The sequence below is a fragment of the Stegodyphus dumicola genome, chromosome 3 (genome assembly GCF_044657685.1).
Source record: "Stegodyphus dumicola isolate Sdum_Otavi_A_Nest chromosome 3, ASM4465768v1".
Classification (NCBI taxonomy): Eukaryota; Metazoa; Arthropoda; class Arachnida; order Araneae; family Eresidae; genus Stegodyphus; species Stegodyphus dumicola.
The window spans coordinates 1,710,051-1,732,592 of record NC_140770.1 but is presented as its reverse complement, the minus strand read 5'-3'; the positions used below and the strand labels follow the sequence as shown (position 1 = coordinate 1,732,592).

The following is a 22,542-nucleotide window of genomic DNA, read 5'->3' as shown; positions in this document are numbered from 1 at the left end:
ACTACACAGAAGGGAGTGATGCCTTCATGGAGGACATCCTAAGGAAAGCTGACTCTTATTAACACATTCCACATAGGGAAAACGCCCATGCAGCCAGCCCGATCGCATGATGCGAACCTCGGATCGACTACTAGTGTTCAGGGAATTTACCGCTCGACGGTGCGTCAAGTTCAAAGCTAAACAGTTTTTCATCATTTTAAAATTATTTCTTTATGGAAAATGAATTAAATTGTAAAATTACTTACTCGCAGGGTACTCTACAAAGTGTTCGGCAATAGTCAGTCGTATTCTTTTCTACATCTTCCGCACAAAAGGCTAAAATAGAAAAAAAGATGGTATTTTAATTTGTAGGTATATCCCCGAAGGCTTTTGTTTTTCCCATACATGGTTACAGAATTAAAATTTTTGTACACCGTGCGTCTGCAGAGTTTTAAAGCTAAGTTCATATGTAATCAAAAATTGTAGAAATCAATATCTTATTTTTTAGTCTCCATATAAAATCCTCGTAAGTTTGTACAATGCTTGGCAAGTTTATTCACTTGCTTAATTTCTTCCCAGAATTCATCTTCTGGAATACTGTTTAAGTTATTGGTAAAGATTTTTAATGTTTTCAATGCTGTTAAACTAACCAACTTTGAGATGAGGCTCTAGGGAAGAAAAAGTAATCTGCAGGTGCGAAATCTGGTGGATAACAGGAATAATAACCGAGAAAATTTACTTAGCTAGAAACTATTTGGAGAGAATGAGGAATTCTACCATGTTGTCATGTAACAGAAACTTATTATTCATTTGAGAATTTTCAGGTCTAATATGGTGAATTCTCTTCATTCTCTTCAGAAGTTTGTTATTTACATTTTTCTAAAATGCAAGGTGCACCTTTTATGCGGTTTCTTATGAATTATCCATTTCCTGTGGGGTAAATGTTCACCAACTCGTTAAGGTCACTCGAGACTTCTGAGACCAAAGTTTCTCCGGAAGTATAAAGTTTTTCCAACACAAGTCGAAGATTGCATTCTTAGCTCAGTATCTTATGCAATGAACAATATTTCATTTGCAGTCAAAGTTTGTTTGATAAAATCAAGATTAAGTTTTTTCATTTCAATCAAATAATTTTCTCCTCTTTCGAATCAATGGTAGCAGATGTTCATTGCCTTAATGAAAATGCTTAAATGCACAGAAAATTCTATCAAGAAGCAGACGATATCGTTGAGAAAGTAAGTTGAGATATCAAAGAACAACAATAAAATTTCTACGTGGTCCTACAACTAGATGCAACGACACAGACTTGACTCCAGCTGAAAATCCAAGGCAAGGGGCCAAAAATCACCTGGAAGGGGACACAAATCGTCAGAAATGTTGCCTACCAGTACTATGCAGGACACCTGATGTGGCACTTTACTTACAACAGGGCTTACACCGCCTCACTCTGCGAGCCACTCGAATAAACGAGGGCAGGTCACATCAACCGCAGCTCGTGATTTTATACCCCACCTTGGCTGAGACTGTTTAGGTACAGATCCTAGACAGTAGCTTCACAGGTTTTCCTGCGTTAACCCCCCCTGCGGTGGGAAAGGAAGACATGGAAGAAATTAATGTTGCTGATTTTCATTTGGAATGCTTGCTGAAATTTGTCAAAAAAAATTAATCCAAAAACTCTTGCAAAATCATGTAGAGTCATTAGGTTAATTGGAAGCAGAAAAGATGAAAAATTAACAACCGCCTTCGCTGGGAATCAAACCACGGACTTCTGAAATACCGGCCCAGCGTGCTACCGCTACACCATGAAAGCACACTAAGGAAGCGGAAGAAATACCTTATATACTCCCCTTTTTAAAGGACGACTAGGCCCTAGGGAACCTGGTGGCCAAATCCTGGGTGCGGAAAATCATCATCCACAGCTTTTAGTTTGGGTGCCACTTGTAGAGTCATTAGGTTAATTGGAAGCAGAAAAGATGAAAAATATGCAACCGCCTTCACCGGGAATCGAACCACGGTCCTCTGGAATACCAGCCCAGCGTGCTACCGTTACACCACGAAGGCACGCTAGAGAAGCGGGAGAAATACCTTATAATCTGCGTTTGCAATCAAGTCTGAAAATTTGTAAACTCGTGGGAAAATCTGGAGTCATGGTGTTAGCAGTTGTACTCAATGCACTTTTTAATTCAGTAAACAAAAATATTAATTTTATTAACGAGATCTAAATAATTATTTATATGCACCCAACCAAAATCCAAAATTTCCAACTTTTGTTTCTTTTATCCAAATTAATGTTCTTTTTTGTTTTCATTGTTTTATGTTGTTCCAAAAATAAAGGGAGAGAATTCAAAATATTGTTGCATGCATATGGGTTCGTAATAGATTGAATGCACAAGTTCGATAAGGTTAATAATATCTATTGTTACCGAAAGAAATACATCAGAACTCTGGAGTTTTCCTCAGAGATATTCATACAAGTGTTCACAATATTAAGCAATATAATCAATAGTTATGCTTCAAGCTATTAAGAACATTAAATATAACGCAATGCAAACCGCATCTAAACAGAAAGCTAACTTGATATCTCAATTCACGCGGGACTAAAAAAGCTCGCAACAACAATCACCAAGCAACTGCTCTTAGACGCTGTCTCTCCGCTTTTATCTCTCTGCTTTTATAGGTTTTAACGGGTCACGAGAAAATTCTACTATTTTCTGTTTAAAAAGACAGACAAAGTTGACAGATGTTTTGTTTTGCACCCGCTAAGTCTTTCTGCACCGATGGACGAAAAATCAAGCTTGGGTGCGAAGGAAAGGTATATACTCGAAAACAATAAGAGGATGGAATTGCGGTTACAGCTAACATTGTACTCAATTATATTTATTCAATTTCAATACAAATTACCGTGATAACTATTTACACAATGTTAAATGCCACGTGTCCTCTTTTCCGACATAGAGGTTCGAATCCCACGATTGGGCTGACCGCATGGGTGTTTTCGTGGTTTTCTCCATGTGTAACGTGTATACGAGCCAGTTTTCCTTAGAAAGTCCTCCACGAAGGCATCCCTCCCCTTAGACAGATATCCCTCGAGGCTTTGCCGTAATTAAAATAACCTAACCTAACCTTTTCCGACATAGCTTTCTCTTAAAATTTGTCTCCCGCTGCATCGCACTGGGAAATACAACAATTTTAATAATCATTCTACTAAAATTATATATCTAAGTACAAAATGCATAATAATATTTTGTGAAATACAGGTATTATGTAGTCTTGAAATCTTTTTTTTTTTTTTATTGAACTTTGTAAGTACTCTTGGTATGTGGAACCAATTAAAATCAAGCTAAACCTTTAGGTAATTTTCTTTTTACTTTATATCTTTCTCGTTTATGCTCCGAAGAACTATTCCCTTTTGATATATCTTTCAAGCATGATATTTTGAAAATGTATTTTGTTTCATTCTTTGCTTTTTCTAATGAATTAAACAGCCCACAATTCTCTAACGAATCGAATAAAGCTTTGAAATAGATGACCAACCAGTGCACCTTTGTCTTGTCCAACATCCAACCCTCGTTTTCTGTCCCCAATGATCTGTCTCGAGTCCTTTTTCTCGATGTGCTAACATTGATGTTAACTCCTCGATGTGAACTTCGACTGCTCAGAGATGATGTTAACTCACAGAAAGAGTGATTGGGATTATTAAATTATGGCAAAGCACACGAGGACTATCTGCCTAAAAGAAGGGATGCCTTTGTGGAGGACTTTCTAAGGGAAACTGGCTCGTATACACCTTACACATGGGGAAAACCACGAAAACGCACATACAGCCTGGCCGTTCGCGGGATTCAAACGTCGGACCGAACTACCAGTGTTCAGCGTCTTTACCGCTCAGCCGCTGATGGGCTTAACTCACAGAAAGAACTAAAACTTTTTGGCTCCTCAGTTTCACATTGTTTTTGATTACTCGCATATCCGAAAACATTACTTGCACATGTGAACATTGATCAGTAGAGTGCATCTTAGCCACACACATTTTTTTCTCTTCGATTTTCTCAATCATGTTAAAGTAGCTGATAGTCAAGTTGGTAATTATTGCTAATAAATGGTCATGGCTAACCAAGTTGATAATCACTGCTATAAATAATAACTAATGTAATAAATAATAAACAATAACTAAAGCAGACAACTCGTCAGCACACACATAAGCAGACAATCATATCGCAGACTTTAAATCTGTTCTTTACTTGTTTTTCAAAATAAAGACATTTTCCATTTTTAAATTGCTTTACAAATTGTTCCATTCACTTCTTTCCATTAGCAGTTGTAAAACCAAGAATAATCAAGTTTAGCATTTTGATATTTTCCAGTGTTTTCAAATACCAAGTTGGTGGTTTTGCGTGTTAATAGATCGTATAAATTTCGTGAGTAAGCATGCCAGAACAGTAGAAAATTAACCAAAGTTTTGGAGCCTGTTTTACGACTTCATTCGGATTTACTCCGGATATCTTCATCACCGGGATGCTTTTATCAGTTTAAACCCCAAATATAAATAGTACTGCGAATAAAAATATGACAACATTTAAAGCTTTGTACACATGCACACTGATCCCAAACTGCGTCCATCGCACATATATTTTTCTCTTCGCCTTTTCCATTGTAAGATATTGTTACAGTTTTTGTATTTAGTTTGCTATTTTTAGTGGAATTGCAGTTAAATTATTTCATTTCCTCGTGCAATGCTGCACGTGACGAGTTTTAAGAGAAAGCTACGCCAAAAAAGTAAATATTCAGGAGCACGCGTATTTAGCATTTAATAAATTCATATATCGTAATTATACCCTTTTGCTTCCCGTAAACATCGCAAAAATTACCAGAGTGTTCTAGTACATGATTAGAAGGCTTATAAAAGCTGGAGGAAAACATCTCAATTCATTTGTTTATTTAGTCCTTTTTTGTTCATTGTAGCAAATTTGTGGCGAGATTGGATTAGTTTTCTCTGCTTTTAATTGTGTTCTGTGTAACGTTTAAGTAGTTTAAAAGATAACTACTGTGAGATATTGTATGAATATCTCTGAGAAAATTTCAGCATTTTGTTTTATTTCTTGGGATAAGAATACATTTTATTAACGTTTAACCGAATTGTGCATTCAATCCATTATGAGCCCGTACGCACCCAACAATATTTTAACTAAAAGAACTGAAACACAACGAACGAAAATTATACCTTTTTTTCCCTCACATGGTGAATCTTCGAAGACCAGCGTCAAATTGGACGAAATGCATTTGCATGCTTTCAGCTGTAAAGATCTGGAACATTCTTGGGTGCACATCTGATAAATGAAAAGAAAAATACAATTAATCTTTCAATGTCATACTGAGATTTAATACAGTCTAAAAAATATATATTTTAGTAGACCTTACAAAAAAGTCTGTATACACCAGATTTTTTTTATATTGTACTTACTGCATAAAAAATTTATGCATTTAGAAAAATATATTATTGATTTTTAAAATATATTACATAATTTTTGTGTATTTTTCTCGTTTACTTATTTTATATCATTTCTTCACCATATGATACGGCTTTATATCAGTTAACTATTAATTAAAAGTTTTATAAATAAATTTTGTTATCAACGGAATCTTCATTACGCCGATCGACTGCTAGTGCATATTCGTCTACCAACCCCTTTAAAATTCCATTGATGGCCAGGTGAATCAATACCTGCTCCGTTGTATTGTTGCCGCTGATAAAATTGTATTGTTGTATTGTTGCCAATGTATTGTTGTCGCTTTCACTTCTTTACAAGATTATACACTTTTGCAAGATAAAACTAAAAGAGGATGCTCTAGACCAGCGGTTCTCAATCTTTTGACTAACGCTTCTGAACAAAAAGTGAAAAACTTTAGTACCACCACTATGTTTTATAATGATTATTTTTCAGTTTTTCAATAGAAATATTAAAAGTATACATATATATTGCTACAAAATGTACAGGCATAGTGAGATAGCTTCTCCACGAAGCAGGTTTAGGGTTGAGAGCAAAGTTGCCACATTTGGCAAGAAATCGCTCATTTAGCGACAAAATTGGCGATATACCATGGACGGATGGATAACCTCCTGGAACGAATTCTTACCGTTTTATCCCAGAATGTTCTTGAACACAAGCCAAAAGCTATATAAACCCTGCTGGTTCGCAGTCAGTGTGTGTGCTTCGTCTAGCGAGCTGATAGTCAGTCATTGAGCGAGTGTCTCGAAGTCTAGCGCCGAGTGCATCACGTGGAGAGTCTCGAGAGTACGTAGAGTTCCGAGAACGACCAATCAGAATTGCGTGAGCTGTACTCGGGTGCTTTGCAGGAAGCTGTTTCCACTGTTATTGCCTGACAGTGTGAAGGCTGTGTCGCTGAACGTGTCAGCGTGTTTATGACAGTTCACTAACTGTAAAAGGGATTTTGGAGCTATCTGATTAATATTGGTAAATAAGATGTGTTTCGATACTTCAAGTGTTGTCGTTATTCACTCCAAATCTACGAACGTGAAGAAAGAAAATAATGTAACAATATGTATATTTCCATTTGGACAAGATATTGGATATTTGTATTAAATATGCACACAAAAATATTAGATTAATTAATACAATCTGAAAGGTTTCAAATTTTAAATTACGTCCAAAGTGGTGTTTTTTTAACATTTTGTCTGTTACCCTTATTTATTAAATATCATGCTCTTTGCACTTAAACCATAAAATTCAGTTCAGTAGCAATGTCGCAAAATAATTTTAAAAAGAGCCTATGTTTAGAATTTCCGATACACAGTTCCGCGCGCTGGAGATAAAAAGGTTTTCCTCCCCCTGCCCCCCGTAGATTGTTGCCATTGCTCACTTTCAAATCGTTGAGATTGTTATTCAAAAATTCATTAAAGGTTTACAAAATATGGTGTATTTAATTATAGCAAAGCACACTAGGGCTATCTGCCTAAGGGGAGGGATGCCTTCGTGGAGGACTTTCTAAGGGAAACTGGCTCGTATATATGTTACACATGGGGAAAACCACGAAAACGCCCATGCAGCCAGCCCGTTGGCGGGATTCGAACCTCGGACCGAACTACCAGTGTTCAGCGACTTTACCGCTCGGCCGCTGGTGGGTTCCCGTTTACAAAATATGAAATTGATTATAAAAAAAATTTCAAATTTGGGCTTCCAGATACCCATATTCGCAATAGGATTCCGTCATTCAAAATTTGATGGCTCTGGGTACCGTTGTTTTATCACAGTGTGAGAAATATACATACATTAATGCAGATTTTTCATTCTTTAATTTCTTCAAATATAATGCAGGACTAACATTCGGGGGCAACAGTTCGAACACAATAAGAAACATACATTTATGCAGATTCTTCATTATTTGATTTCTTTAAATATAATACAGGGCTGTAATATTTAGTGGCATCTGTTGCCACCTTATCGCCGTGTATTATATTTGAAGAAATCAAATAATGAAGAATCTGCATAAATGTGTGTATGTTTCTCGCATTGTGTTAAAACAAAGGTACCTAGAGCCATCCAATTTTGAATGACGTAATTCTACTGCGAATATGGGTATCTGGAAGCTCAAATTTGAAATGTTTTATTATCGATTTCATGTTTTGTAAAACTTTCACGAATTTTTGATTAAGAAACTCAAGGATTTCAAAGCGAGCCATGGCAACGTTGTACAGAAAAAAAAAATTTATCTCCAATGTGGGAGACTGTATCGGAAATTCTAAGGATAGGCTCAATTTAAAATTATTTTGCGATATTTCTTTTGAACTGAATTTTATGGTTTAAGTGCAAAGAACATGATATTTAATAAATAAAGGCAACAGACAAAATGTTAAAAAAACGCCCCTAAATGCATGCTTTTTTTTACCTAGGAAACAAACCCCTGCACGGATGTTGATTCTTTTAGGGGGAGAAAAGCCCCCACCATATGTCAAAGACTTTTTTTCCAGGTCCTATTAATTTCCTTTTTTTTTTTAAGTCCTATTAATTCTCTAAAGTAATTTTTTTATTCCAGTCCTGGCATCTTAATTTAAAATCTGAAACCTTTCACATTTTTATCTTTTTTTATTTATTATTTTTTTTTTCCTCTTTCCAGATGGTCTTCTATAGGGCTCCGGTACTTCTAATTTTAGAAATTAAGCCCTGCTAACTGTTACACCACGAATTCATGCAGAAAGGAGGGAGAAAATACCTTATAAAAGGAGGGAAGCATTGGTTTGGGCTTATGTTATTCAAGAAGGGTTCAATAAGGCTCAAATACTGAGGTGACACCAAAGGCGCGGGAACCGAAGGCACTGAAGGACTGACCAAAAGTCCAAGGCACTGAAGAACTGAACGCGCAGGCATCCAAACGTGGCAAACAAGAGGGAGACTTTGCTAATGATCGCTTCTGCTTAAATCATAAAGCGTCTTGCTTCAGTTTAGTTGATCATGGCGAAACACTCTACAGCTATCTGCCTAAAGAAAGAAAGATGCGGTCGTGGTGAACTTTCTAAGAAGGAAACTGCTTGTATACACGTTACATGTGGGAAAAACAGTGGAAATACCCATGCAGCTAGTCCAATCGCCTGCAATCGAACCCTGGTCCTAACTAGCAATAGTTAGTGACACTTCATGGTGTTATGTTTAAACTTAGCAATAAGTAAAAAATATAAATTTTCAAAGATTTTTTTAAGTTTGATGCTAATGGTTATTGAAAAGATTATTTAGGATATATTGACCAGAGATAGTGTATATCACATCGAGGATGACAGCTAAACGGACCTGGCATAGAACAATCACTGGAATATTCTGTTAGAATAGTTCTACATCGTATGCAGACGCTCTGACGTCAGAATCAAAATCAAGAGTAGCAAAATTTGTCCGACTATTAAAATTTAATTAAAATGTAACTTACTTTTGGTGTAAGCGTGCCCTTGTTTCGAGATGCCCACGGCATAGCACTGTAGATGGTACAATTCGTCTGGTAGGGTAACGGTAGCAGCTTAGTCGTTGTCTATACAAAGAAACTTAGAATTAATTTACTCGAAATATTGCCAAATAAAAACGCATTTGTAACAGACAATAACAAAGCATAAAGAGGTGAAACTGAAATTTTAGAATTAACTTTAAAAGATATTTTTATAATTCTTCCTATCTGCATATCAGAATGAAAAAAAAAATAATGGGAAATTAAAATAAATCTAATTACTATGTTTTAGTTAATTTATATGTCATAGAACGAATTAATTTAACATTTCGTAACATACTAAAACCACGACCATTGAAGTATATACTATAAAATTAATATATTGCAAAGAAACCATTTCAAAGTTATATACACTAAATGTAACATTTTATATTTTCACTTGAAGTTAAGATTACAGTTAACACTGATTAACTACGAACAGATTAATCGGGCTGTATTTAGAAAAAATATTAGGCTTGTTTACTGAGCAAACAATGGAAAAATAATGGCCACAAATCATCAACACAACCAAAAATATTCCTGGAAAATCCGAAAGGAAAATGTTTGAGATAATAGCAGTATTTACAGACAATGTCATAGAATTCGAGAATCGTTTTTATCCGTAAAAGTGCATAATTTAAAAGTATGTAATTAAGAATACACAACTACGTCAATAAAAAAAGTTCTTACTTTTAACAAGGGTACTTGTAATGGAGTCTTTAGATATCGGATTTTTAATTGTATTAGACAAAGACAACAACAATAAAATTACCTAAAATATGCGCTGTCTTAAAATTAACTGCTCGAAAGGAGAGAATAACTACGGAATTTTTATAATCATTCAAAGCGAATGTTGTATTTCTTGCGTCGAAATAAAATTTTTAACTACTTGGTCAATAATATAAAATGAGAAAACCTCTGTCGGTTGCAATAGCTCTTAAAAAAATTCGATATGGACACTACGACTTCCCTGTACGCTTCATTAATATTATACATATTTTTTGCTGTACTTCATTTGAACTTATTTCCTCGAATTATTCTAACTTAAATAACCGACCGCTCGGAGCAAGTCGAAAATGACATCAAAAATTGCCAATTTTGTAATCCTGCTCAATTTTTGTCGTACGGGAGTCAAACTTCTTGAATTTTAGTTTCTCATAACGAGTAATTATAGGAATTGGAAAACCACTCTAAAGTTATTGTTCTGAAATTAATTTTTCTTAAATTTGACATTTCCAAAACATGAATATATTTGCAATTTAAAAACTTCTGTTATTGGAAGTGTATGGACAACGACCATCAAATACGAAAATGAAGGCCGGGGAAGGATGTTTAAGCGGGGTGAGGGCGGTCGGGGTGTATATAAAGTAAGAAATTTAGAACTAATGTTTCACAATGGTCTTTGCGAAACATTAGTTCTAAATTTCTTACTTTATGTCTTTACTGATAATTTTCAGCAGGTTAAAGTGCGAAAATAATAGGCATATTTATATTTTGTTTCTAAAAAAATTGCCTCGTAATTATATACATATGTATGTAAAATACCTATCTTTTAAGTAATAAATTAATAATAGCTCTTTAACCCTATAAGCTCTATAAATAGTAATAGCACGCTATCTTTTAAGTAATAAATTAATAATAGTTCTTTAACCCTATATGCTCTATAAATAATAATAGCACGCTAACTTTTAAAGTCGGAGTTTTGATAAAGAAAAAAAAAAAACAGGTAGACAGTCTAATTAAGCCTAGAGGAGTACACAAGTAAAATTTTGTGAAGATAGCACTTATCGGTTTAATTCTGTGGCACACTGTTTGAATAGAGCTTCGAAAAGAGTGCTGAAACGAGCATCGTTGTCAATTAACTGACCGATGAGATGAGGAGAAACAAAGAATACAGACTCTCAGTTGTCCTAGATGATCGATGAGCCCGGTCTGGGCACACCTAGGGTTCGCCGTTTGATTTTAAGCAAGATTTCAAGGTAAAAATTTAAAACTAATATAGAATAAGGAGATTAGCATACAGCCATAAAAAATAACATAGAAATTTCTTTTCAAATAATTCCTTTTATACCCTAAAAAAATCGAAGATTTTTGTGAAAAATGAGGGTCTTAAAAAATTAAACGTGGCTAAAATATATGGACTGGTTTGTGTTGAGCTGCCATTTTCTATAAATAAAGAAGGTTCAGAGTAACCTATAGTAACCTATAAATCCTTTTTCATTCAATTTTTCTGTGCGTTCAGAAGGAAATTTTTAGGTGTGTCCAAACTGGTCACACTATGCCGCAAAGGGTTAACTTTCATTCTATAAATAATAATAGCATTTCTAGACTAATCTATGCCATGAAGCTTGTGTAATGCTGATGACTTAGTAATTGGAAACAAACTCTGGGAACTGAAACTTTTCTAGCTCAAACTAAAACCTTCCTCTTTGTGAGCTTCCACATTGGATAACTACGCACTTACCTTCTCTCTCTATGCTGCTGGCACGTCATTTCGCTGTGCTCCCTTCCTATCGCAAAAGTATAAAAAATGTAAATGATTTTTAAATAGGTAAGATTATAGTGTTAAGGGATTGTGGTCAGAAATGTTCATTTGGAAATAAAAATAGAGTTAAAACTGCCACAATTGCTAAGTTTCTTAGTTTTTATGAATTCTACATTATCAGTATCTTCGCAATCAGCATTTCTACGTCTCAGTGTTCCTAATGTAACACTTTTCTGAAATTTCCTTTTATTCCATATACAAGATTAAAAAAATCCAAATCTGCTATGTATCAATCGTCAATTTAATTTATCCATCATCAGTTTAATTTATCTATCGTCAATTTAATTTATCTAATTTAATTTATCTCTCATCAATTTAATTTATCTAATTTAATTTATCTATCGTCAATTTAATTTGACAATAGCTTAATTTCTAATTTTTTATTTGGATATTTTCTGTCTGTATTCTAAAAGTAGTAAGAACTTTTCTGGACCACACCATTTCTATATTAATCTGTCACATGGTTTGCGTAACGCTGATGTCGTAGCTAATTCGGAACTTTAACTAAAAATGTGAAGAACTGGAACCTTTCTAACTTAAACCAAAATCGCGCACTTTAGCTTCTACCTCAGCTACCACTCGGATGCTATTTCGCTGTGCTCTCTTCCTTTCACAACAGTATCAAAAATGCAAATATTCTGGAAATAGGCACAACTAGAGTACCAAGTGATTTAATTGTGGCCACAAATATCAATTGAATTAAAAATGAGTAGTAAAATAGTGAAATAAAGTTTTCTAATTATTACGGATTCAACATTTTAGCATTCTACACAAACAGAATTCTTCCTCTTCAATACAGATCTACATTTCACACTGTCTACACACTACGCCATCATTATTCCTGCATTTCTACGTTTCAGTGTTCTTACATCAGTATTTCTAAATTTGGTTTTATAACATTATAAATACAATACAAAGTCCGTAATCCGGACTCGTTGGGACTTCGGCGATACCAGATCAAGGGTTTTTCCGGATTATAGATCATCAACTTAAATCTAGTAAGATGGCATGCAGAAATTATAAAATTAAAAATATGAAACCGTAATTTATGAAATAAGAGCAATTATGATCTAAAGGGTATCAAAATTTACAAAAAAAGAGCTTAATATTTATTTGTTTACTTTATTAAATATTTCTTTTAATGCAAGTTGTTTAAGTTGCTTCGTTTTTTGTGATAAACATGCATGCGTAAACATTAAATGCGCATGCATAACATTAAGCGCGCACGCGTAAAGCATAAAAAAAGTTTGTGGCTTTGAGGTCCGGATTATAGATCATTCCGGATAATGGACGTCCGGATTACAGACTTTGTACTCTATAAACTTAATGCATCTAAATTTATTATAAAAATAGAATAAAAGCAAAGCAATTCCTCAATAATATAATAATTCCAACCGTGTACAAGACGTTTAACACAATATCAAAACAAATCAAATTAAAGAAAGATTTCATAGTAGAACAAAGTTGAAAAATAAAAATGCGAAAGGGAAAATATACAAAATTATATAAATAACAATTGATCTCCTTTTGTTGAAACTCCAATTCAGAACTCATCAGAGAAAAATGAATTGAAGCTTCATAAAAGTCGATTAACATGTTTCGAAAATATGTTTCATTCTCCTGGTCTATTTGAGATCAAAAATCTTAAAAAGATTTCATCAAATTTTTATTAAAGACGTTAAAATTCATATAAAACCGAAAAATCGAATCTGAAATGTACCAGAATTTTCCCTACACATTTTCGAAATCCTTGGAAAAAGGAATAAAACATAACATTGTGCCAAAATGACAATTAAAAAACACAAAACTTAAATAAGTAATTTAGTTAAAGTAAGTTAAAATTATACGCAAATTAAGTATCAAGTATATATTTAAGTATTAAGTAATTTAATGAAAGCTGTGAATTATATATATAAACATACACATATAATTACTTTTAATACTGCAGATTGAAATAAAAATGAGAGATTGATAGAACTAGATAGTATAGCAATTTCATACATAAAATTTCAACGTTCTACGGCTAATCGTTTTTGAGTTATGCGAGATACATATACAGTGTCTCAAACAAGTGATGGGACACTTGTGCTTTACAAAAGGAAACTGCAATAAAATAAATTTAAAAAACATGTAAAATTTTTTGTGGGTGTGTTTCATACTTAAATTTAGTAACAATTACTACATAACATACATTTTCTCAAAATATTAAAATATTAATTTAATAAAAATACAATTGTTTAGAACGAAGCAGAAAATGGCTCACTTAAGTGATGGGACACTTACTTTTCCATCAAATATTTATCCAAAAATTTTACTTCTTAAAATGTTTTAATATTTTGTTGGATTTCCTTTTACTTTTAAAACGTGATTTAATCTTCTTGGGATGGATTCGACTAATTTTTTTTTTGATTTCTGGAGTGATTTTACCCCATTCTTCTTGAAGCAATGATTTTAATTGTTGTTTTGAAGAAATGGTGTGTTTTCGAATTCTAGATTCCAATTCTTGCCAAATATTCTCTATCGGATTTAATTGTGGAGATTGTGGGGGTGTTTTTATTATTTCAGGATAGTTATACAGCAGCCAGAGTATAACGTTCAAAGCACTGTGCTTGGGGTCATTTTCCTGGTAGAATTTAAAATCGTTATGAAGGTTCAATTTTCGTGCTGAAGATTTCAAATTTTGATTTAAAATGTCAAAATACTTGTACTGATCCATTATACTGTCAATAAAAACAAGATTACCGACTCCAGTGGACGACATACACACCTATACCATAACTCCTCCTCCACCATGTTTTACTGTTGGCACCAAATTCTGTTTGCGAAATTCTTCCCTGGGTTTTCTCCACACCAAGATTCTACCGTCAGAACCAAATATATTAAATTTACTCTCATCAGCAAATGTAACTTCATTCCAGTAATCAGAATTCTTATTTATGTTGGATTTTGCGAAAGCCAGTCTGAATTTTATATTCTTTTCACTTACGAAGAATTTTTTTCTGGCTGCTCTACCGTGATATCCAGTAGATCGAATTACTCTTCTAATAGTCTCAGAATTAACAATTACTCCATATAATGCTTGTAAATCAGCAGCAACTTTAGGAACACTCATTCTTGGATTTTTTTTAATATTTCGAACGATAATTCGCTTTATTCCATTGGATAGCTTTGATGGTCGGCCAGGTCTTCTTTTATCCTGAATCATATGATTCTTTTTATATCGTTTAATGATATTGAAAACTGTTTAATGACTGAAGTTAACTGTTTCAGTAGTTTCTCTAATAGATTTTCCACGTTCAATATGCAAATTAATAACTAATATTCGAATTCCAGGCAAAGTTTCTTTTCGTTTAACATTCATGGCTGCACACAGCTAAAAAACAAAAAAATTCCAAAACAAACTGGAGAGAAATACTGCAGACGATTTTATAAATTATTGGCAATTGCTTTTGAGTAAAAATAAATACCCCAAAAGATATTTTTATTGCTTACTTCAGACTATTTTTGTTGCATAGTACGTAGTGTCCCATCACTTAAGTGAGCCATTTTCTGCTCCGTTCTAAACAATTGTATTTTTATTAAATTAACATTTTAATATTTTGAGAAAATGTATGTTATGTAATAATTGTTACTAAATTTAAGTATGAAACACACCCACAAAAAATTTTACATTTTTTTAAAAATTTATTTTATTGCAGTTTCCTTTTGTAAAGCACAAGTGTCCCATCACTTTTTTGAGACACTGTATATACACGTGCATACAGACATCATAAAAGACGCCCTTTTGAATCCATTTTACAATCTGCTTTCGAAAAAGCCGTTTATTGTAGCCGTATGTATATATGTCACGAAAAGAATCGACCAAATAGATTTGGGAACAGTCAAAAATAGATATTTTCGCTGAAATTTCATCGGATATCATACTTCCTTTATTTCGTATAAGGAATTTGTAGTAAAAATAAGCACCTGGTTTAGAGAAGTAAATCTGAAGGTGAGATATTGAATATTTTATATTGAGTCTATATTAGGACAATAGAATTTTGATTTGATTGATTCCGCTATATATTTAGTTACAATTTTGGACAGATTTTGTTAAAAAATAATTGCATGAGACTTTCGTATAACTAAGCAACTGCATTAAGCAAAATACCAAGAATATCTCAAATTAATTAGTGGTTAGATATAAAATAAGGAATTAATATATTATGTAACAAAAGTAAGTAAATTAATACATTATGTAATTAGTATATTAAGGAATTTATATTATGTAGTAAAAACACAAATCAATAAGGAAGAAGGAATTAATATATTATGCAATAAAAGGAATTAGTATATTATATAATAAAAGTACTTGCAAAATTAACTGAAGGTAAATTTACTTTGCGCATTCCAACGCTGTAGAAATGCCCTGCTCTGGCTTTTACAGCTTCAGATCCAAAGTCAGGATAAAATCGAGGATCGTGAACGTAAATCAAGACAGATGGAGTTTTGTGATCGTCGAGGTATTCTTCAGTCTGAACATCCAGGTCGAGAAGTAGCTCTAATAAAAAATAAACACATAATACACAGTTTACTATCCAAATTCAGAATCATAGAATTGTTTACAGTTTATTATAACTGTCATAGAATTTGTTTAAAATTCTCGTAGAATTTGCTATCAATAGTTAGAAATAAAATTTCAATCGTTAGAATATAAAGAGAACAGTAGATTAAATAAGCATTATTAATAACTAAAACAGTATTTTTCAGGAATAATCCATTTCGAATCTAGAAAAGTCATCATCCTGTTCTTGTATTTGAGGCTTCTGAAATCAAAGTTTCTGCGGCCATAATAAACGTTTTCCACGCCAATCCAAATGACAGCCGTTCTGTTTCAAAAATAATTCAAAATTAGTTCTGTCTTCTCAGCAAAACTTCTTGCTATTCTCTACTTTGCTTTCGAATCCAGGACAACAAATAGTCAATGGATCAAAATAAATGATTAAATGCTTAGAAAGCAGACGATGTTTAAGAAAAGCAAGTTTAAATGTCATAGTAAAAAATGCTTAAGTTGTCGTTTGGCAGTTTTGATGGAAAATGATAAAATAAGTTGTTCTAAAACTTTTTGAAGCTCTGCACATGTAATTAATTCATTTCAAAGTTACGAAAAAGCCTTTACACAGGTTTTTAATAGTTAATCATATATAAAATACTCGTTTTGATATTTAATCGATAATTGAAATGATAAACCAATTTATACAAATAAAGAATTCGAGAATAATATAATCGTAGATTAATTCAGAAAAATTTTGATTACTGCAAATACTTTATATTAATTTTTATCGACGAATTCACAAGTAGATTAGCAGATCCAGTAGAACAAGTGTTGAAAAATATGAACAATTCTAGAGACTGCTTAGTTTTTCTAAGTTTGATTCAAAAAGAATATATAAAAATTCTTCTAAGATGCATAATTCAAATCTTCTTTCAAATCAGTAGAGAAAATTTCGCAGTTAAACTACTCTAACAAAATAAAATATTTTTACTAGTATTTTGAAAATTCCTCATCGAAATATTTCCAGGTAATTAATACATGACAACGCCTCATTACATATTATTAATTATTTCCTATGTCTGCAGACGATACTGCCATCATTCTCAGAAAGCTATGGGGACAGCATGTTGACATCGATATTTCAATTTTTAGCACATAAAAGAAAATCAAAATTTAAAATATAAAATTAGATCAAATTCGACTTTAGATTAAAATTAATTTTTATGTTTAAACATTTATATAAAATTTGATACATGATTTTTGTCTAATAGTAAATTAATATACAGTGGTTCACAAAAGTGTTCGTATACTTACGAGCTTCAGTGAAATATTGCTTTATTCATTAAAAAATAATATTTTAGAATGAAAAATTTTTAATAATATCTCTAAACTTCTGTTGGCAAAACTACATTAATGACTTTATGAACATATTAAAACTTTTTTTGGAAAATCAATAATAAAAAAGTAACAGAAAAGTTACCTCACAAAAATCTTTGTATGCTTTAAAAAAATCTGCACATATTAGTAAATATTGTAGTATTTCTGCCAGCCTTATTTTGTGGTATATCCTGTAATCTTTATGACAGCTTTCGAACGTTTGGATATAGAGTTCACCAGTTTTTGTAATATCTGCATCAACATTCCTCCATTCTTCCATCATTACTGTTTTTAGTTCTCTTTTTGGTTTAAATCTGGTAACTGAGGGCGTGATTTCAGAACTTGTGGACAATTATAGACATCCAAAAGGCGAACGTTGAGGACTGTGTGCTTACAATCCTTATCTTAATAAAAAATAAATTTGTTTCCATTACCCAAATTTTGGGCAGATAATTTTAAATTATCCTTTACAATATTGAAATAAAGTGTATGGTTCATTGTGCCATCAGCAATTACTAAATTATTTAATCCTGATGCTGACATATACCCTCACACAAGAACACCTCCACCGCAATGCTTTAATCTACCAGACAAGGTCTTGGGATCAAGCTCCTCATTTTCTTTTCTCCATAGAATTAATTATACGCTCATCGGAATCAAAAATATTAAATTTGCAAATAAGACATGATTCTCATACGCTTCAGGTTTATTTGACATTGATTTTGCGAAGAAAATTCTAGGCTTTCTATAATTAAGACACAATAACACGCCGAACAAATACGAGTTCAGAAGTCAAACAACAAAAATCAGCGTTATATTTTCAAATTTTCACAGGACTAGTTTCGATAGTTTTACCACACCACCATCCTCAGCTGCAAAAACGCAAACGAACCTCATTCATTTGCGTTTTTGCAGTTGAGGATGGTGGTTCGATAAAACCATCGAAACTAGTCCTGTGAAAATTTGAAAATATAACGCTGATTTTTGTTGTCTGACTTCTGAATTCGCCTAGTTTTTCTATTTTTTGAAACTTTCAAAAATTTTTCTTCGTGCAAAGCGCTTATGACATCCGATTCAGCCGATCTGAGTAGTCGTCGAAGAGTTTTAAACGAAGCTGAAATAAAGAATGTTTCAGTGAATTCTGTACAAATCTTTAAAACACTCAAACATGTATGTTTCACAAATTTTTCTAACTATAAATCTCTAGTCACACTGAGTGACGTCGAGTCCTCTTTGCCAGACAAGATCTTACTTTATTTTGGATCCAATTTTCTTCTTTAGAGCACTTTATCACATAATGCACACGTAGAATGGGATAAATTTACTAATTTAGCGATATCCCGGATCGAATTTCCATTCCTATGATAAAAAATTATCAGTTTTCGAATGCTGTTCTTAGTTTACTTACGACTGCGAGCCATTTTTAAACATTAAATAAAATATAACGAACTAAGACAGCAAAAAATAAAGCCAGACAATTTTTTGAACGTCACCAAAAAAAAAAAAAAAAAAAAAAAAAAAAAAAAAAAAAATGGTAGACGATAATTTTATTTATGAAATTTTACGAAAATGTTTCCATGCACGATCACTTTTGTGGCGTGTTTCATCTATGCCTCCTTAGATTTCCAATTTTAGAAAAAGAAAAGTCAATATTAGAAATTAAAAAGTTTAGTTTTATTCGAAGTCGCATAGATATGATATGAAAAAAGATTGGGCTTCATATTCGAATTTAATTCTGGATTACAGTGCTTTTCTGCAAATTCTTAAAGTATACGAACACTTTGGGTTTGGTTTGGTTTATTTAATTATGGCAAAGCACACTAGGGCTATCTGCCTAAGAGGAGGGATGCCTTCGTGGAGGACTTTCTAAGGGAAACTGACTCGTATACACGTTATACATGGGGGAAACCACGAAAACGCCCATGCAGCCAGCCCGTTCGCGGGATTCGAACCTCAGACCGAACTACCAGTGTTCAGCAACTTTACCGCTCTGCCACTGACTGTATAATTTCCGAGTTAGGTCTTTATTTCCCAATTAATGTATTCTCATTTTTTTAAATTATCAAAACAAACCTGCTTTATGACGAGGAAAAGTTCATGCTTTAATTTAAGAACGAATTCTGACTCTTAAAATTTAACAGTTTTATTCAGTATTATGCAAGTAATTAGGAAAGCACCATTCAAAGCATTATGCGGAAACGGACTAAGTATTTAAAAAACTAGCACTGAGAAATATCATGCAAAGTTGCGAAAGAAGAAAGATAATGGTATTTAAGCAAATAATTTACATGATCCATTAAATAATATCGTGAATACATTAACCAGTTGGTTTGATTTTGGTTTATTTGATTGTGGCAAAGCAATCGAGGACCATCTGCCTAAGGGGATGGAGGTCTTCGTGGAGGTCTTTCTAAGGGAAACTGGCTCGTATATACGTTACACATAGGGAAAACCACGAAAACGATTATGCAACCAGCCTGTTTGCCGGGATTCGAAACCTGGACCAAATTACCAGTGTTCAGTGACTTTACCGCTCGGAGGTTGGTGTACTCAGTTAACTGGCTATTTTTTTATTTATTAAGATTTAGGCATTATAAAATTATCCAAAATCGTTCCACTTGTCATTTCGTCGTTTATCTCTAAAACGTTTTTATCCTGTTTAAAAAAGATGAACACGTCAGAGTATTCTTGTTCCATTGTAATTGATTAAAGTTGATAACCAGTGTTGCGGGAAAAAATTCATTTTTTGAGCTGTTGCAAAATACACCGAGTCTACGAAAGTCCTTATGCGACCTTAGTTTTTACAATAGTTAGAAACATATTTCCAATTACAAGAATACAGTAAGACCCCGCTTAACGCTGTTTCGGTTTAGCGCTCTTTTATTTCAACCCGGGGATTCCACGAAATCGCTCGCAGCATACGGGGATTACCCGAAATATTATGCAGCGATAGGTTTCAAATACATATCCGAAAGAGTGTACTTGTATTTCTTGTTTGGTGCGGTATTGTACAGACATATTTTGAAGGGGTAAATGTGGAAGATGTCGAAGAAATAATTCAAGAAGCAGCGGCTAGTCTTTCTAATGATGAGCTCAAGGAATTAACTGAACAAGAAGAAAACAAAAATGTTGACAGCAGTGATTCAGAAGAAGAGCAAAAAGAACTTTCGATGGCGTTTGTAAAAAGGAGTTTGTCTACCATAACTGAAATAATGGATCAATTCATTGAAAATGATCCGAATTTTGACAGGAGCTCAAAAGTAAGGCGTGGTGTTAGAGATGCTCTATCCGTTTATGAAGAACTTTTAAGAGAACAACGCAAAAGAAAAAGGCAAACAACATTAAGATGCTTTTGTCACAAAAAGGCAGAACACTGAAAATGCGGAAGGCTAACTAAATATGACTGACTGAGAATTTTATTTGTTTTTTTTTATAATATTCGCTTTGTTATTTATATTTTGTTTTTATTTTTGCAAGAAATAATAATGTGGTATTAATTTGGGCTTTAAGAAATAAATGTTTGGTTTTATTTTTATTAAAAAAACATACTTTTTAAATTTAATACCTAACCAATTTCCTAGCCATCTTCCCCTAACCCCAATATTTACATGTAAAGATAGCCTCGTTTAGCGCTGTTTCGCATTACGCTCTACTTTGATGGAACGTATCCCACGCGTTAAGCGGGGTCTTACTGTATTTTAAACGATGCAAATATTCATATTCTGGTACTTTTAATTTTCTTTTTTCTTTTTACTTATTACGTGCTCCGCCCTTAGGCACTACACGGAAAGGGAGGGATGCCCTGTGGAGGTCTTTTCAAGAGAAACTGGCTTCTATCCACGTTACAAATGGGGAAAACCGGCGAAAATGCCCATCAGCTAGACCGTTAGCCGGGATTCTATCCCCGGATCTAACTACCAGTGTTCAGCGGTTTTTACCGCTCGGACGATGCTGGCCCACTTTTAAAGTGAACGACGAAATTAAAATTCTTGTACAGTTTTCTAGAAACAGCTTATAATAATTTTTAAAAATATAGGAGAGAACGGTTGAATTCTGTGCTACAAAAATCGACACAGACATGTAATTGCAAAATTCGAGATTTTTGGAGATTTTACGCCACTCTAGAAATCTCCCAATTTCAACGAGGGATTTTTAATCTTAAAATCTAGAGTTTTAACCTCGCGTTTCTAAATCACAATCATAGCCAGCTTGGCTAGGATTGTAATTATTTACACAATCATAAATGAATGTGATGAAAAAGCAATCTAAACTTTTCCAGTGAAGTAAATAAGAAGTAATCACGAAAATAACAAATGTCCTGCTAGTGGTTTTTCAAGGAAATTACAGTTGATATATTTATTTATATTTGTATATTTACTGTAGGCTAAATTCGCTACTATTCGTTGATATATTTACCTGTAGGCTTGTTCCACATATCAGATTCGTAGGCGTATAGCATTTTGTGGTCTGGCATATTCCACTGCGCGTTGAATGTGAAGCAATTCCCGTGCTCTGCGTTATGATGCAACCTGAAATGTCTGAAATGTGGAGGGGGAGTTAAATGTAATTGTTAACATAGCATTTTACTATAAAATAACAAAATCTCAGGCGCAATCAGCTTAGAATTTCTAATGAGAAAAGTAAAAATCTATTATCTATCAAATATACTATAGAGTCTTGATTATCCCGCTTAAGGATTAACCGGTTTATGGATTATCCGTGTGTGGCGGTGGTTTCGACTCACACTCAACGCTATGGGCGAGAGTGTGTAAAAAACACACGCACAAATGTGAGGTCGGAGAAAGATTCTTCTTAATCCAGAAATCGGAGATTTATCTAATTGTGAAGAAGTTGAGGTTATAAGGTATTTCTCCCGCTTCTCTAACGTGCCTTCGTGGTGTAGTGGTTCTGCACACTGAGCCGGTATTTCAGAGGTCCGTGGTTCGATTCCCGGCGAAGACGGATGCATATTTTTCATCTCTCTGGCTTCCAAAAAATCCTAATGTCTCTACAAGTGCTGATCGAACTAAAAGGGTTGTGGATGATGATTCTCCGCACCCAGGATTTGGCAACTAGGTCCCCTAAAACCCTAGTCGCCCTTAAAAAGGGCAGTATATAAGAT

General features: G+C 33.5%; 1 protein-coding gene across 3 annotated transcripts in view; it reads right to left on the bottom strand.

Annotated features, from left to right (window-relative positions):
* Nucleotides 1-22,542, bottom strand: part of LOC118201769 (degenerin deg-1-like) — a 63,889-nt gene that overhangs the window by 13,190 nt on the left and 28,157 nt on the right. For all 3 annotated transcript variants that reach the window (XM_085812310.1, XM_035373921.2, XM_085812311.1), the window contains exons 4-8: nucleotides 21,837-21,958; nucleotides 15,889-16,049; nucleotides 8,914-9,012; nucleotides 5,201-5,306; nucleotides 246-315 (exon numbers count right to left, since the gene is read on the bottom strand). In XM_085812310.1, the coding sequence (XP_085668436.1) occupies nucleotides 246-315; nucleotides 5,201-5,306; nucleotides 8,914-9,012; nucleotides 15,889-16,049; nucleotides 21,837-21,958 (558 nt within the window). The remainder of the gene's footprint in view (nucleotides 1-245; nucleotides 316-5,200; nucleotides 5,307-8,913; nucleotides 9,013-15,888; nucleotides 16,050-21,836; nucleotides 21,959-22,542) is intronic.